The sequence below is a fragment of the Neomonachus schauinslandi genome, chromosome 16, assembly GCF_002201575.2.
Source record: "Neomonachus schauinslandi chromosome 16, ASM220157v2, whole genome shotgun sequence".
NCBI lineage: Eukaryota > Metazoa > Chordata > Mammalia > Carnivora > Phocidae > Neomonachus > Neomonachus schauinslandi.
In genome coordinates, this window is record NC_058418.1 from 23,289,377 (window position 1) to 23,305,735 (window position 16,359).

General features: G+C 49.7%; 1 protein-coding gene and 1 pseudogene across 2 annotated transcripts in view; both read left to right on the forward strand.

Annotated features, from left to right (window-relative positions):
• LOC110594171 lies at positions 1–2,204 on the forward strand (annotated as a pseudogene).
• A 5,043-nt stretch (positions 2,205–7,247) lies between these two features.
• The window catches only part of GPT2 (glutamic--pyruvic transaminase 2), a 33,704-nt gene continuing 24,592 nt past the window's right edge, over positions 7,248–16,359 (forward strand). For both annotated transcript variants that reach the window (XM_021705840.1, XM_044922082.1), the window contains exons 1-3: positions 7,248–7,297; positions 7,511–7,781; positions 15,427–15,516. In XM_021705840.1, the coding sequence (XP_021561515.1) occupies positions 7,539–7,781; positions 15,427–15,516 (333 nt within the window). In that variant the 5' untranslated portion in view covers positions 7,248–7,297; positions 7,511–7,538. The remainder of the gene's footprint in view (positions 7,298–7,510; positions 7,782–15,426; positions 15,517–16,359) is intronic.

Genomic DNA, 16,359 nt, shown 5'->3' on the forward strand with positions numbered 1-16,359 from the left:
ATGGGTGCTGTCTGGTATGTGGCAGAGAGAGATGGAGAAGCCTGGCCAAATGCCTCCCAGAAACACTCAGTGGCCATCTTTGAAACAGGCCATAAGCATTCTAAGATTTACATTGTTTCCCTTTTATAATTTTCTTACAATATACAGGAAATCCTTGTGATTATTATTATTTTTTTAAAATATTTTATTTATTTATTTGAGAGAGAGAGAGAGAGCACATGAGAGGGGTGAGGGTCAGAGGGAGAAGCAGACTCCCTGCTGAGCAGGGAGCCCGATGCGGGACTCGATCCTGGGACTCCAGGATCATGACCTGAGCCGAAGGCAGTCGCTTAACCAACTGAGCCACCCAGGCGCCCGTGATTATTTTTTATTATGGTAAAATATACATAATGTACACTTTGCTATTTTGAGCATTTCTAAGTGTACAGTCAGTGGAATTGAGCACATTTACATTCTTTTTTTTTTTTTAAAGATTTTATTTATTTATTTGACAGAGAGAAACACAGCAAGAGAGGGAACACAAGCAGGGAGAGTAGGAGAGGGAGAAGCAGGCTTCTCATCATCACAGTCTGCTTGTACCCCAGCATGTACTGGGAGTCTGATGCGGGGCTCGATCCCAGGACCCTTGGATCATGAGCAGGGAGTCCGATGAGGCGCTCGATCCCAGGACCCTGGGATCATGACCTGAGCTGAAGGCAGACACTTAACGACTGAGCCCCCAGGTGCCCCACATTTACATTCTTCTGTAACCATCACCATCATCCATCTCCAGAACATTTTCATCATCTCAAACTGACACTCTGTACCCATTAAACAACTTCCCATTCCACCTTTCCCCCAGCCCTTGGTAATCTAATTTCTGTTTCTATAAATTTGTCTGTTCTGAGTGCCCTTTATAGAAGCGGAATCACAATAATTGTTCTTTTGTGCCTGCGTAATGTGCCTGTCCTTTCTACTTAGCATAATGTCTTTATGTTTCATTTAGGTTGCAGCATGTGTCAGAATTTCCTTCCTTTTAAAGATCAAATAACATTCCATTACATTTTGTTTACCCAATCATCTGTCAAGGGACAGCTGGATTGTTTCCACCTTTTGGCAATTGTGAATAATGCTTCTATGAACATAGGTGTACAAATAACTGTTAAAGTCCCTGCCTTCAATTCCTTTGTGAATATAGTTTACCCCGTGTGTGGAATTCTATGGGTTTTTTTTAAACTTATTTTTATTTTTTATCATTATTTTTTAAAACACTGATAATACTAAGCAAAAAAGAAAAAAAAAAAAAAAGATTAGTTACCAGTAAGCCCACCACTCAAAGTGGTAGAGTGTTATCATTAACAGTAGAGTGTTTATTCTTTCAGACTTTCTAATCTACCCTAATATCCATAGGGAAAAGAAACTTTAAAAATATCATTTTAGGGGCACCTGGCTGGCTCAGTCTGTAGAGCAGGCAATTGTTGATCTTGGGGTCGTGAATTCAAGTCCCATGTTGGGCATAGAGCCTACTGAAGAAGAAAAGAAAAGAAAAGAAAAGGAAAGAAAGAAAAAAAGAAAGAAAGAAAGAAAGAAAGAAAGAAAGAAAGAAAGAAAGAAAAGAAAGAAAGAAAGAAAGAAAGAAAAGAAAGAGAAAGAAAAGAAAGAAAGAAAAGAAAGAAAGAAAAGAAAGGAAAAAAGAAAGGAAAAAAGAGAGAAAGGAAAAAAGAAAGAAAGAAAGAAAGAAAGAAAAGAGAGGGGAGGGAGGGAGAGAGGAAGAGGGAGGGGAGGGAAGAAGGAAGAAAGAGGAATCATTTTAGTCTTTCTGGGCTCCAGGCCACCTTGGGCTGCTCTCAGTGGGGGGCATCCAACACCTGTGGCAGGAAGGTGGTGGCCACAAAGAAGATGAAGAAGTCACTGGAGTTGATCAACTTTAGGCTCTAACTCATTAAGAAAAGTGAAAAGTACATGCTGGGGTACAAGCAGACTGTGATGATCAGACATGGTAAAGCAAAACTGGTCATCCTCGCCAACAACTGCCTGGTCTTGAGGAAATCTGAAATAGAATACTGCACATGTTGGCCAAAACTGGTGTCCGTCACCAAAGTGGCAATAATACTGAATTGGGCACAACATGTGGGAAATACTACAGAGTATGCATTCTGGCTATCATTGACCCAGGTGACTCTAATATCATTAGAAGCACGCCAGAACAGACTGGTGAAAAGTAAATTATGCAAAATTTTTCTTTAATAAAATTGGCCTGAGCTTGTTTTAAAACTGTTAAGTATATAAATATATACTTATAATTAAAATATATAAGTATATATATTTAAATATATATAAATATATATTTATAATTAAAATATATAAGTATATATATTTAAATATATAATTTTAATTCTCTCAGCAACCCTCTGAGGAAGACACTGTCTTCACCTCACTGACAGGTAAGGACACTGAGGCTCAGTGAGCAGAGTTTTGCAGCTGTGACTGAAGAAGTCAGTTGGGCTGGAAGGGGAGGCTGGAATGTCTTCAAGCTAGAGCCAGTAACCCAGAAATCAGGTAGAAATGCAGGTTGTTTTTCAGATGAGGAGGCTAAGGCCAAAGAAGAGGATAGCGCTGGCTCAAGGTCACACAACAGATTAGTGACAGATTTGGAACCAGAATTCAAACTCTCTGATCAATGCTTTTTCCACTATGATACTGCCTAGCCTGGCATTGCACCTGTGGTTCTCAAAATTTGGTGCACATCAAAATCCTGATTGTAGGAGGGGTGCCTGGCTGGCTCAGTCAGTTAAGCGCTGGACTCTTGATTTCGGCTCAGGTGACAATCTCAGGGTCATGAGATGGAACCCCATGTCCAGCTCTGAGCTGAGCATAGAGCCTGATTAAGATTCTCTCTCTTCCTCTGCCCCGCCCCCCTGCTCATGCTCTCTCTCTCCAAAAAAAAAAATTTATTTTAAATTAAAATTCCCGATTATAGGAAAATCCCTGGGCAAACCCACCCCTAGAGTTTTAGAACCAATAAGTCTGGAATCGGCACTTCAGGCAAACATTCAGGGGCTCCTTAGATAATACTTTAGAATCATTGTCCTGGGCCAAGACATTTGTTTATTGAGGGCACTAACTCACCCAGCCCCCCAAGTGTCCTTGGGAGCAAGAGATCAAGAGTTTCCTCTAAGTCACCCAAGCACCCAGCTTGAGCATGATTTGACATTCTGGAAGATCTTCCATCCCTCCTGTAGCCCCATAATGCCCATTGGCATTGTTGTTCTTGGAAAGCCCTCTCACTTTCTGTTCCGCTGAGGGGAACATCCCTCACTGACTCTAAGAACTGACCACTCTGCACTCGTGGGGGCTACCCTTCCCATACTTACTATGCACCGCCCTTCTCTGGCTGGACTGCAACCACCTCGAGAGCACAGATCTTATAGAGTCTACTTCATTCATTCATTTATTCATTCAACAAAAATTTACTGAGAACTTCTGTGTGATAGGTGATATACTAGATTCTGGGGATGCAGAAGAGCCCGGCCGTTTCTCACCATTCCCTGGTCCAGGCCAACACTGGACTTTGTTGGTGCCACAGTTCATCCTCCTGCACCCTCAACTGCCCCTCTCCAATCCATCCTCATGCAGCAGAATTTTAACCAACTGAGCCACCCAGGTGCCCATGCAGCAGAATTTTAAACATGAATATGATCATGTGACTCCCCTACCGTAAGCCCTCCAGAGGCTTCTAATTGTTCTTAGGATGAAAACTGAAATTCTCACATTTAGGACCTAGGCTGCCTGTTCTAAACTGCTCACCTCTGACCCTTGTCTTCCAGCCCTGCTTCTCTCCCTCACTGTCTGCCCTGCAGTCACCCTAGCCTTCTTGGAGCTCCTTGACGGTCCCTGGGTTGGGACATTTTGTGCCTCATCACTCACACTGAGATGGAGTATGAGGTGCAAGATGGATATTAGGGATCTACTTCTGTAAGAGGAAGTGGGAGGCAGCAGGATTGAGCAGAGAAAGAAAAACCGTGAAGTGGACCTGCCAACCTCCTGGGGAAGCCGTGGAGCAAACACCGCTCCAGCACTTGCTGAATCTTGCCTAGTCGCTGAGCCGAGGTTCTCCTGTTAGGGTGTGATGGCAACCTCAGGCCAGGCAGTTCTGTGCAAGTGAGGCAGACCCTGATGGCACTGGCAGGTGGAGGCTGGCTACGGACCACACCCCTTGGCTGAAGGCAAATTCTCCCCTGCCTTTTTTTTTTTCAGGCAAGGTTTCCCTTGATGAGTGAGGGCACATCCCTGTGTCTACCACACCCATCAGTACTGCTGCCCCTTATCATTCTGCCAGGCTTCTCTGGGCAGTTCTCATAGGCTACTTCCTCTGGGAAACCTTCAGTCAGACTTCTGGGCTATAAGTACTCATAAAACTGTCCTTTTTCTCCCCAGCGGTTATCACAGTTTGCAATCACACGCTTGTGTGTGTGCTTATCTAATGGGTGTCTGCCTTTCCTAAGAAACTGTATGTCTGTGTCGGCAAGGACCATCTGTGTGACTCACTATAGTCCCAGAGCTCAGGTGAGCACCTGGCACACGGGAATGCTCAGTAAAAACTTGTTGAGGAATGACGACTAGTACCATGTCTTGCAAACAAATGACTCTCCCAACTGTGTGGATCGTCAAGGACTTGTCGTGTATTTGGAGCTCTCACCCAGCTCATAGGGACGACTTTCATGACTATTTCAATCAGGTTTTATCTTTAATATTTAGAAGCCTGCTCCTGCCCCACCCCAATCTGGTGTAGGGGCAAAATTAAGGCAAAGTTCACTCTATTGCCACCACCATCATCACAACCACCACCCAAAAGCCTTTCTAGGGCTCAGTGCATTGCAATGGCAGTGCAAATTTCCAAACCCAGAGAGCTGCACAAGCCTGGTCCCTGCATGTATGGACTGAAGCGCTGGGTTAGAAATCACAGTTCGTGCTCTGCACTTGACTGTGCCACCTGAATAAGTCACTTAATTTCTCTGAGCTTCATCTGCAAGATGAGGATAATGCCTGCCTTTTTCACTTCATTGATGTCTATCAGGTTCAAATGCAGTGATAAGTATGAAAGTGCTCTGTAAATTGTAAAGTGTGGTTCACAGGAAAGAAAGGGGGCTTTCTTCTCGTGCAGTCATGACCGGTTGGCAAAGGACACAATTGGGACATTAATTTGTTTTCTACAATGATGACGTGTGAGCCCACGTAGATGGACTGTGTGCTAGGCATTGTTTTTCCCAGTTTTGCAAATGGATTTGTGCTCAGCTTTCTATGCCCACCCACCCTCCCAGCTCCCCTGCCCTTTCTGATCTGAGGTGGAGACAACAGGAAGTGCACTGACCCTTGGGTGAACAGTGAGGGACTGTTTTTACATCATATGCGGGTCAAGGTTAAATGTGTTTTAGAGGTAGATGGGTGTGTGGGTGTGTTTCTCCACAACTGGGCAGCGCAGGTGAGAACGTGACATTGAAGGCAGTGGAATCCTTAGAGAAGCCAAGCTCCCTGGGGGGAATCTCTTAACTGGAGGCTGAAAACCTGGCCACTGGGACAGAGGCCAGGAAGGAGGCAGTATCCGCGTGGATGCTGGGGGTGGAACCATTGATCAGAAGTCCAAGTAACTGTCCTTGGTGGGCAAGCCAGTTTGCTAACATAGGAATATTCAGAGAGATTTTCATTTCTGCTGCTTTCTACCCCTTTATTGGTAATCAATTTATTTAATCCAACTATATGGCATTCTCTTGACAAGGATGAGTAAGACTAACCCACAGCACTAGGTTCCAAACTCTTGGCTTTTTCAGAGTTACCTCACTGAACTATCTTCACAGTCCCAAGAGGTAAGTGTGTCCCCCCATTTTACAGATGGGGAAACTAGGCTTACAAATGCTAAGTAACATGCTCAAAGTCAGAAGAGGTGATTATATGTATCTATGTTCAAACCCAGATCTTCCAGTACCTTTTCCCCTACACTGCTGTGTTTAAGTGCCCCTTGCCCCCTACTTCCATAAATCTAATATTGAGTGTGTGTGTTTGTTGGGGTGAGGGAGCTTTGGGCTGTTTTTCTGCAGGAAAACACCTAGACGCAGAATTTCCAAGAGGGGAAGGGATCTTAGGGGTCATTTAATCCAATTTACTTTGCCGATAGAGAATCTGAGGCCCAGAGAGGGAAAGTGACTTCTCCCACATGCTCTCTGGATTTTGGTGTCTCAGACCTGGTGTCTTCCATTCCAACTCTTGCCCTGCACTCACTCTGGGGGTGCCAAGGTGCCTTTGCCTGGTAATACCTTTGCCAAAAAAAAAAAAAGCTACCCTATGCTGAGCATTCATTCTTCAACAAATATTTAGTAGTGCCTACCTATCTGCCAGGAACCCTTACAGGTGCTATGAATAGGATGAATAGGAAAAATTGCCCTTCTGGAGCTTACATGGTGAATGCAGGAGATAGACCATAAGCCGGTAAGAGGTATCTACCTAAACAAGATAATTTCAGATGCTTGCAAGGAAATAAAGAGGTAATGAAGGTAGGGAAGTGCTACAGATGAAGTCAGGAAAAGCCTGACCACCTGGTACCTGCCTGGTGCGGGTCCTTTAATTCTCACAACAATCCTTAGAGGCTAGGGTCAGACCTCCGCTTTGCTGACAAGGAAACTGACGTTCAGAAGGATAAGAGTGGCAATCAAGTCCGAAACTCCTAAGCTCCACTTCCTACCAGCCCCCGTTGAGCGGCCACTGCCACCTTCGGGCCCTGGATGATGAAACCCGGGGCGAGGACTGCACCATCTCTCAGCCTGTCTCCGCGCAGGGGTGGGATAGGGCGGGGGGGGGGGGAGAGGGGGGAGGGAGGAGTTGTGAGAGGGAGGGATGCGGCTCCAAGGAGACACGGCAAATAGCTCTCAATTCGTAGAAGGTTGAAAGAACAGCCCCTGGCCCTGCCCCAGCCCAACTCTCCTGCCCCTCAGCGGGGACAAAGAGCCCGCCCAGCCCCCGGCAGAGTCTGAAGACCGTTCCCGCCTCCGGCCCGGCCCCCTATCAGGCCAGCGCGGAGCACTATGGGACTTGTAGTTCAACCAGCTCTCTACATCGGCTCTGGAAGAAGACTGGGGAACTACAAGGCCCAGGAGCCAGTGGGCAGGTCCGGGGCGGACCCGCCGGCTGTGGGTGTGCGAGCGCAGGGGGCCGGGCGGTGCGGGCGCTGGGCGCTGAAATGCGGCTGCGGGTGCCGAAGCCCCGGGCCAGTTTCAGGCGCGCGCTCTAGCTGGGCTAGCGAGGGGTGGCCAGGCGGCGGCGACAGGCACGTTGCATGCGTGCATTGGGCGCAGCTTTTGCAGAAATTGCTTTGGCTCTGCAGTAGTGCGGTGGAGGGTCCGAGTCGCCGGGGGATGGGCACCCGGCCCCGGAGCCAGGCTGGCACCGCTCGCTGAAAGGGCCCTTGGCTGGGCTTGGGGGTGGGGGCACTGGTGCCCGCCTTCGACTGTGCGCGACGTGTTTGTTCTTTTTCTTCTAGTGTCAAGGTTTCCCTGGGCGGGCGCGCGATGCAACGGGCAGCGGCACTGGTCTGGCGGGGCTGCTGCCCCCGGACCCCGGGCCCGTGGGGCCGCAGTCAGAGCAGCGCGGCCGCCGAGGCCTCGGCAGTGCTCAAGGTGCGGCCCGAGCGGAGCCGGCGCGAGCGCATCCTTACGCTTGAGTCCATGAACCCGCAGGTGAAGGCTGTGGAGTATGCGGTGCGGGGACCCATCGTGCTCAAGGCCGGCGAGATCGAGCTCGAGCTGCAGCGGGTGAGCGCGGGCGCCGGGGCCCGCCGGGCAGGAGGGCCCAGGGAGACTAGGGTCGCCGAATCGCGCGGGGGTCGGGCGGAGGGAGAGCAGTAGCTGTCCGCGGCTGGGGTCCACCCGCTGGGGCTTCCTCCCACCCGGGTGGCCAGCTTCTTCATTCAGCCAAGGTTGGCTAAAACAAGAATGCACTCCTCCCATCCCTTCACCCACTGGTTCCCGGCACCTGGCACAAAGTAAGGCCCTCAGATACGGTTCACTTGTTGAACTGAATTCATCAATTATAATTGAGCGACCGATAGTGCCAGGCACTGCACGTTATGTGGCTGTTCTACCCGCGGTGGAACCAAGATCCATGGGGGGAGGGCAACAACCAGCAGGAAATAAATAAGAGAATTTCAGATAGTGAATAAGTGCTTTGAAGAAAGTAAAATGGAGGAATGGTGTAAGGGGGTGCTGGATGGGCGTGTGGGGAAGGATACCATGTTAGGTAGGAGAGGGAGGAAGGCTCTAAGACTTGGGTTTGTTCCCAAAGCTTTTTTCTTTCTGAGACCTTTTGGGTCATTCTGACAGTAGTGGTTCCATGACAAGAGTGGAGGTGTGGAGGAGGGTCCTGACAATTCCTGCCCTTAGGCCCCTCACTGAAACCTTGATTGGCCACCACAGTTTGTTCTCTGGGGATACACTCATCCCCAGTGGGTAGTCAAAATCTTGAGCCTTTGGGGCCTTGGTAGGATGGCTGTGGGGCTTTCTTTGTCTTGGTGACTGGCTGGCTGGGATCTTGGCTTTAGTTTGTAGTTGCATGTAAAAGTGTCCGCATCCCCAGGAGTGATTTCTCTCTTCCTACAACCAGGGTGACTGGGTGTGTGTAAGAGCTACTTCTGTAAGATACCAGTTCTAACCTGAGTGGAATTGAGGAGGCCAAGTCAAGAGTGGCAATGAAAAAAAAAAAAAAGCAAATACTCCTAAGATTTGTAATATCTTTTTTTTTTTTTAAAGATTTTATTTATTTATTAGAGAACGAGCAAGAGAGAAACAGCATGAGAGGGGAGGGGGTCAGAGGGAGAAGCAGGCTCCCCGCTGAGCCAGGAGCCCAATGTGGGGCTCGATTCCGGGACCCCGGGCTCATGACCTGAGCCAAAGGCAGTCGCTTAACCAACTGAGCCACCCAGGCACCCAGATTTGTAATAGCTGATGAAACAGCTACTTGCTTAAGATAGTTGTAGCCCAGAATGCGGGTGGGGGAGGGTTCCTTGATCTTGCTCTCAGAGGCTCTAGACTGGGTGACTCTGGGGCGAGTTGATCACTTAGTGCCCCTTGAATGCATGGGAGGAAGCAGTGGTGGGATGCCCAGTTCTCCAGGCTGAAAATAGTGAGCTGAACAAGTCAGAGTCCAGGGTCTCCCTCTGACTTCTTGCAGGGCTAAGTTTAGGGTTTGGCCCACAGAAGACTGGCTCGGTTTCTGTGCTTCCCTGGCCTGAGGTGGGCCAGGGACTGAAAACATGAATTTTGCCACTCTGCTCCTTGTGGCTATCTGGACGACTGGAGCTTCCTGTCCTTGAGACAACAGTCTCCCTGTTAAAACAAAGCTGAGATTAAATTGTTCCCGGCTTATCACTTTACAGCTAATTCCTCTGGTTTCAGAGCTGGTAAGGGCTCCAGGAATTGTCTCTATCTACCTTTTGCTAAATAGCAGCTTGGGTGTGGGCTCCGTGAAGTATGAGGATGATTAGGACAGAAAGGTGTCCTGTCTTTGTCTTCAGGAGGCTGACTGCCCACCTGTTCTCTGGACCTGAGGCTCTCCCCCACCAATTCTTTAAGGACTGGTGGGATTTTTTAGCAGGCAGAGAAAAATGTGAGAGAATTCCACGTGGGAGCTGTGAGCAAAGATGGAAGGTTGGGAAGTTCTGGCCATTTGGGGCAGGGGTTGGTGCTATTTGAAGAGCACTATGGCAGGGGGATATGGGAGATCAATGAGACAGAAAAGGTGGGCTGGAGTCCTGGGTGCCGGGCTCAGGACTTTTCTGGTGCAGAGTGGGGGTTTCGGTGTGAAGTGGGGAACCATGAAGGGTTTCCAGCCCAGGGTATGGTTCCATGTTTGAGGTGGACAAATTTCTTGGTCATTTAAGCTGGAAACACCCTGTGATTTCTGGGACAGATGCCCCACATTCCCATGGCTTACTCTTGAATAAGTTGAGTTTTCTGTGCACCTGCTTTCTGGTGCTTTCATTCAAGCTCCTCCCTTCTCGTTTTATTCTCACTTTGTCCCGGTCTAGGTGCTGAAGACATAGCTCAGCCAAGCCAGCATAGCCTCACTTAAACCTTTCATTTTGGGAGACAGCCTCGCTCTACTTCGCGAGCTTACACAGTGCCCCTTCTGAGAGAGCCATATTTTCCCAGTCATTTTTTTTTTTTTCTTTTTTTGGCTTGGCTGTGCACAGCGTCGTTTTTTTCTACCTCTGTTTTGAACTGCAATGATCACAACTGGACTGATGTTATAAAGGGTTTGATTGGGTACAGATGGGATGGGTAAGGATTTGTAGGGTGACTTGGGGTGAATCTCATATCCTCTCTAGACTTTGGTTTCCCCAGTCTATAAAAGGAGAGAGGTGGCTTGGTGGGCCCAGAGATTCATCCCCCCACCAACCCCTGCCCTGACTTTTGTACCGTCTTGTCCATCTGAAGGTGTTCTGGTCTTTGTGTTGCCTTTTGGTTCTGGTGTTTGACTTTGAGGTGGCTTGCTGGGCGAGCCCTGTTCTTCTTCCTTCTGTGATAGGAGTGGAAAATGCTCAGGAAAGCCTGAAGGAGGGAGGGGTAGTTGGCTAAGTGGGTGTGAAAGGGTCCATTTTCCTCCAGTGCCGTCTGTGTGCTCTCAGGGAGGCCCTGTTTCTCACTGACAGCAGCTCCAAGCTCCAAGGGGGAGAAAGTACTAGCTTTTCAGATCCTGGTGTTCACTGGGAGCAGCACTCAAAAATAAGCTGCAATAAGTAGGAGTTTTGAAAAGATCTGTCAGTTCTTCCTCAACCTACTTCTTTTTTTCTTTATTGCAAGAAGGGAGGAAGTTGGCACAAGTAGAGACAGAGGCGTGGCTTTACTTCTATTTGTAAAGTACACACAGTTGGGGCAAAACATTCATAAATAGAGGGAAAAACTGATTATGACTGTTAACATCAGTTTGTACTGCATCTACACTGGTAAAAATGGAAGGTGCTAGATAGCACATGGTTATAGTTAGCTGAGAACTAAGATCGGCAACCCTGGCTGTTCCAAGCACAGGTGGTGAAATCTCACTGGTCATTTTCTTTAGAGTTTAGATGCTACTTTTTAAATTTTTATTTATATATTTTTTAAAGATTTTATTTATTAGAGAGAGGGAATGAGAGAGAGAGCACATAAGAAGGGGGAGGGTCAGAGGGAGAAGCAGACTCCCCGCCGAGCAGGGAGCCTGATGCGGGACTCGATCCAGGGACTCCAGGATCATGACCTGAGCCGAAGGCAGTCGTTTAACCAACTGAGCCACCCAGGCGCCCCAAGATGCTACTTTAAAATAAATTTGTAGTGTGGGCTTCTAATAGAACAAACCCTCCACCACCCACCCTGCCCAGGTCACCATGGACCTGCATCCTGGGCTTTGCTTTACATGCTGTGGGCCTCAGAGCAGTCTCTTAGAGCACCTTGCCTTCAGTTTATGCATCTGCAAAATGGGGGCAATTTATTTCTTCTAAAGACTAGTTTGAGATGTTAGTAATGATGCTTTGAAAACAGCTAGAAACCAGTTAGAACTCCTAAGAGTCCTTTTCTCAAACTAATGAGAGTTGCTTGAGGAGAAGCGCCACAGGATGCCCTTTCCTCGCCTTCATGCTGAGCCTCTCTGGGTCTGGGAATGCATTCTGCAGGGTTTGCTCTGTCTTGCCTGGGCCTTAGCCTTGCCGTCATGAATTACCCTATTTGGAGCTCATCAGCTTTCCTTCCTGCTTCTGCCCTGTAAGTCTCAGTTTCTACGGGTGACCCTCCCACAGACCCTCAGAGTTCAGGGTATTTCCCATCCCATGGGGACCTTGGTGGGACCTTGGGTACCCAGACCCAAGAAAAGAGATGCTCAGTGTTCCCAGACTTTTTTTTTTTTTTTTAAAGATTTTATTTATTCACTTGACAGATAAAGACCTAGCGACAGAGGGAACACAAGCAGGGGGAGCGGGAGAGGGAGAAGCAGGCCTCTTGCTGAGCAGGGAGCCCGATGTTGGGCTCGATCTCAGGACCCTGAGATCACGACCCGAGCCGAAGGCAGACGCTTAACGACTGAGCCACCCAGGTGCCCCTCAGTGTTCCCAGACTTGTCAGCAGGCCCTGAATTGGTTGAGCAGTGCAGGGGGCGGGCATGGGAAAGGAACATTCAGGGCTCTGTTCCAGGATATAACTGCCCTACCAACTCTTCCCCGCCCTCTCACCCCACGAGTCACATGAAATGACAGGAGCCATCCCTCACTCAAGAAAACTGCCTTGAGCCTGTTAGAATCATCATTGGGCCCTCAACCCTCCTAGTGAAGTTGGGCCTGTCAACTGGGAAGGACAATGATAGTCTTTTTCCTTCTCCTTGGTAACACCTTCTGAAATATACCATCCTTGAACCTGAGGGCCTATTCCCTGATCCCTATTTAAGCTGGATGGTGGGGAAGGAGTTCCCCTGGGTAGGATCTTATCTCACTGCCCCAGAGGGAGGTAGTTCTGGGCGGGATGTATGCAAGTGGATTATCTAGATGTGCTTTAGGATACTGTGGGAGGAAACTGGATGCTACCTGCTGACCCGACAGGCTCTTGGGGGCTGGGCTGAGGCAAGGTCACCACTGGGTGTGCCTACCAGGCCTGGATGAGTCACTCTGGGCAGGAGTCTGTCCCTGGCTCCTTGGTATTTCCCATCCCGTGTGGACCTTGAGTACCTAGAGATAGGAATCTGCCCAGAACAGTCTCCTCTGTATGGAGGCCTTTGGCTGGGCAGGCTGGTCTGCTGCCCACAAGGGAGCCAATCTCCCCCACCCCGCCAGCTCATCCATCACAGCAAAATGTCTGGGGTCTGTGGGTACCCAGACTCAAGAAAAGAGATGCTCAGTGTTCCTAGGCTTCTTGTCAGCAGGCCCTGAATTCGGTTGAGCAGTGCAGGGGGCGGGCATGGGAAAGGAACATCCAGGGCTCTGTTCCAGGCCTATTCTCTCCCTGCACTGGGCTGGCTGAGGGCCCGCGGTCCTGGCTCTCGACTGTGACAGATTTTATCCCCACCAAAGAATGGACTGTGCCCATACTGTAGAAATTACCTGTATTCCGCTGGCCAGGCCTGGGGAGCTGTGGCAGTTCACAGGCTGACAGAGGGACCTGTGCCCGGAGCCCAGGCCGGGGCCAAGGGGTGGGTGGGTCCTGCCCCTTTGCACACCGTGGCCTGGCCCCTCCTCCACCGCCAGCCTCCTGCCCCTGGGGTGAGCCCTGGGGCCACATGCCTCACAGTCTGTCTCCAGGGTCCTGCTCTCACCCCTGTCCTAGCCCTGGAGCAGAGGGTGGTGCCACCCATATGCCTTGGCCCTCAGGACACTTAAGCTGCTTCTCCCATGCACCCTGGGACCTCTTTTCATACTGACCACCCCTGAAGAGCTCTGCAGAAGGGACACAGGGAATTAAAAGGCCTCTTCCCCCCATAAGCTTCTGGAGACTTATCAAGCCCTGTTTATGAAGGTCCAGGGCCATTTCTGAGACACCCTCCTCAGCCTGCTCTGTCCCCTACTCCATGCCTTCTCACTCCAGAGCAGCCAGATATATGGGAGGGTCTTAGGAGTGGCAGGGGAGGGTCAGGAAAACTTCTTTGCCAGCTGCTTTCGTCCCTTAAGGTCATTGTGTTTTACTTAAGGTGTATATTACTGATTTTGAAAAGGGAAAGTTTTCTAAAGGTGCTTTTATTCCCACATTGTGGGAAATGGAGAAAAGACAAGGGTCAAAACCATAGAAAGCAGGGAGGCAAACCCTAAGAGACACTTAACTCTAGAAAACAAACTGAGGGTTGCTGGAGGGGGATGAGGTAACTGGGGGATGGGCATGAAGGAGGGCACTTGATGTAATGAGCACTGGGTGTTAGATGCAACTGATGAATCACTAAATTCTACCCTTGAAACTAACAATACACTACATGTTAACTAAATTGAATTTAAATAAAAAATTTTTTAAAAACCACATAGAATTGTATTTTTTTTTTTTAAGATTTTATTTATTTATTTGACAGAGAGAGACACAGCGAGAGAGGGAACACAAGCAGGGGGAGTGGGAGAGGGAGAAGCAGGCTTCCCGCTGAGCAGGGAGCCCGATGTGGGGCTCGATCCCAGGACCCTGGGATCGTGACCTGAGCTGAAGGCAGACGCTTAATGACTGAGCCACCCAGGCGCCCCTAGAATTGTATTTTTAAAATTTGAATTTAGCATGCCCTTGAGGAAAGGGCAGCTGGAGATGGGAAGGTGGCCAGGCCTTGCACCCAGGCCACCCCTCGGTCCCGCCACCTCCTTGCCCCACAGCCTTCTTAACTCTACCCACGACCCTGTCGACCTTGTCCTTGGCCGGGCTTTGTAAGATGATGATGTTTGTACTCTGTCAAGTGCTTTCGTAGTGTTTGTCTCGGGGAATCCTTCAGCCACCCTGGGAGGTCCTTGAACCTGCTGCTGATACTCTTCTAGTGGCAAATTCTGGACTTATCAGGGAGCTCTGTGGAATCCCCACATTTCCAGATCCCCACAAACCTCCGTCCAAAGTGCGTTTTCTCCGTAGCAGCGGGGAGTCCTTTAGTCACTCCCCCACCCCCCCACTCCCCAACGTTGAGGTTGGCAGGTGTCTGAGTCCCTCTGGGACCTCCTTCCAGTGCTGAACACATTGCTTAGGCAGTGGCCACGAGTTTGTTCTGTAGCCACTCTTTCCATCTCTGGTGCCTTTTTTTTTTTTTTTTAAGTGAAAATCAGCCCACATTCTTTATTCTGCAAAGCCAGGTTGCAAGGGAACAAGCCTAGAGGTCCCCGCTGATCGGGGATCTTCTGGAGGGGCAGGTGGCCGTGGTGCCCCTGCCATTTATTTAGGCTGTTGAGGCGGAACTGTGCTTGGGGGCGAGTTGTGGGAGCCTCTCCCTGACGTTTGGGGGCCTCTGCTACTGACCCCTGCCTCCCACCACTTTTGCCCCAAGGTCTTCTATTTAGGCATCCCCAGCAGGCCCCAGTTGACTGGCGGCCGTGGACCTGCAGCTTCCTCAGCGTGCTGTGGTAGCCCAGGAGAGCTCTTCAGCCTTCTCAAAGTGGGGGGCGCTGAGCATAGTGGCAAGAAGAGTCATCTTGGAGTCTGGCTTCAAATCCCAGTCCTTGTATTTATCAATTATGTGATCTCAGGCAAGTTTCTTAGCCTTTTGAAGCCTCATTTTTCCTCATTTGTAAAATGAGATTAATACTAGTTCTTCATGGGGTAGTGGTTAAGGTTAAATGGGGCAAGCCATGTCAAGGGCTTGGCACTACGCCTGACACCTGGTAAGGCTCAAAATAGGAGTGTTTATTAATATCCTGTGGGGGCATTGCTTGGTCTCTGGAATCCAGGGTCTGTGAGTCTTCAAGTAACCACCTGTTGCCTTCTCTCTGCTCAGGGTATCAAAAAACCATTCACTGAGGTCATCCGTGCCAACATCGGGGATGCCCAGGCCATGGGCCAGCAGCCAATAACCTTCCTCCGACAGGTAAGCTGGCCCTCAGGAGCAGAGGCTGCTGGGTGAAAGCAGGGAACTGGAGGCTCGTAGGGCCAGCCAGCTCCTCTCATCCCTGCTTCCTCCCCCATCCAGCCCCCTCAGGACACAGCAGGCACCAGAATCCCACAGGGAGGTGCCATTAAAGTAGCAGCCCCCTCCGGTGCCTGATGTCCCCCGGGTCTCTCCCTCAGCCTCCTCCCCTTCCAAAGTTGTCTGGAATGCCTAGATTCATTTTGGGGTTACTCTTGTGTACGAGGCTCCCAGGGATGCCCTTCCATAGTCATGGTCTCTGATACCGAGTTCGGAGCTTGGTTGATAAGCACATCAGAGGCAGCTTGGAGAGGTAGAGGCCCAGTGGGCTGGGAGGTGGTATGTGGGGGTCCAGGTACTTTGATCCCCTGTGAGACACCCCAAGTTTGAGTGTTGACTCTGCCACTTACCACCTGGGTGGCTTTGAGCAAGTGCAGATCACCAGAGCCTGCCTTGGAGGACAGCTGGGGGCCCCAGAGCGACCAGTGAGCATGAAGTGCTCACCCCTGGCCCAGCAGGAGAGTGTGGGGTTGCAGACCATTGTCAGCTGCTCCTCTCCTTGTTGCCTTGCTGCTGTGACCCGTCCTGTTCCTGGGGTCTCCAGGAGGCGGTTTTTTTTTTTTTTTAAAGATTTCATTTATTTATATGAGAGAGAGAGAGTGAGAGACAGAGAGCATGAGAGGGGGGAGGGTCAGAGGGAGAAGCAGACTCCCTACCGAGCAGGGAGCCAGATGCGGGACTCGATCCCGGGACTCCAGGATCATGACCTGAGCCGAAGGCAGTCGCTTAACCAACTGAGCCACC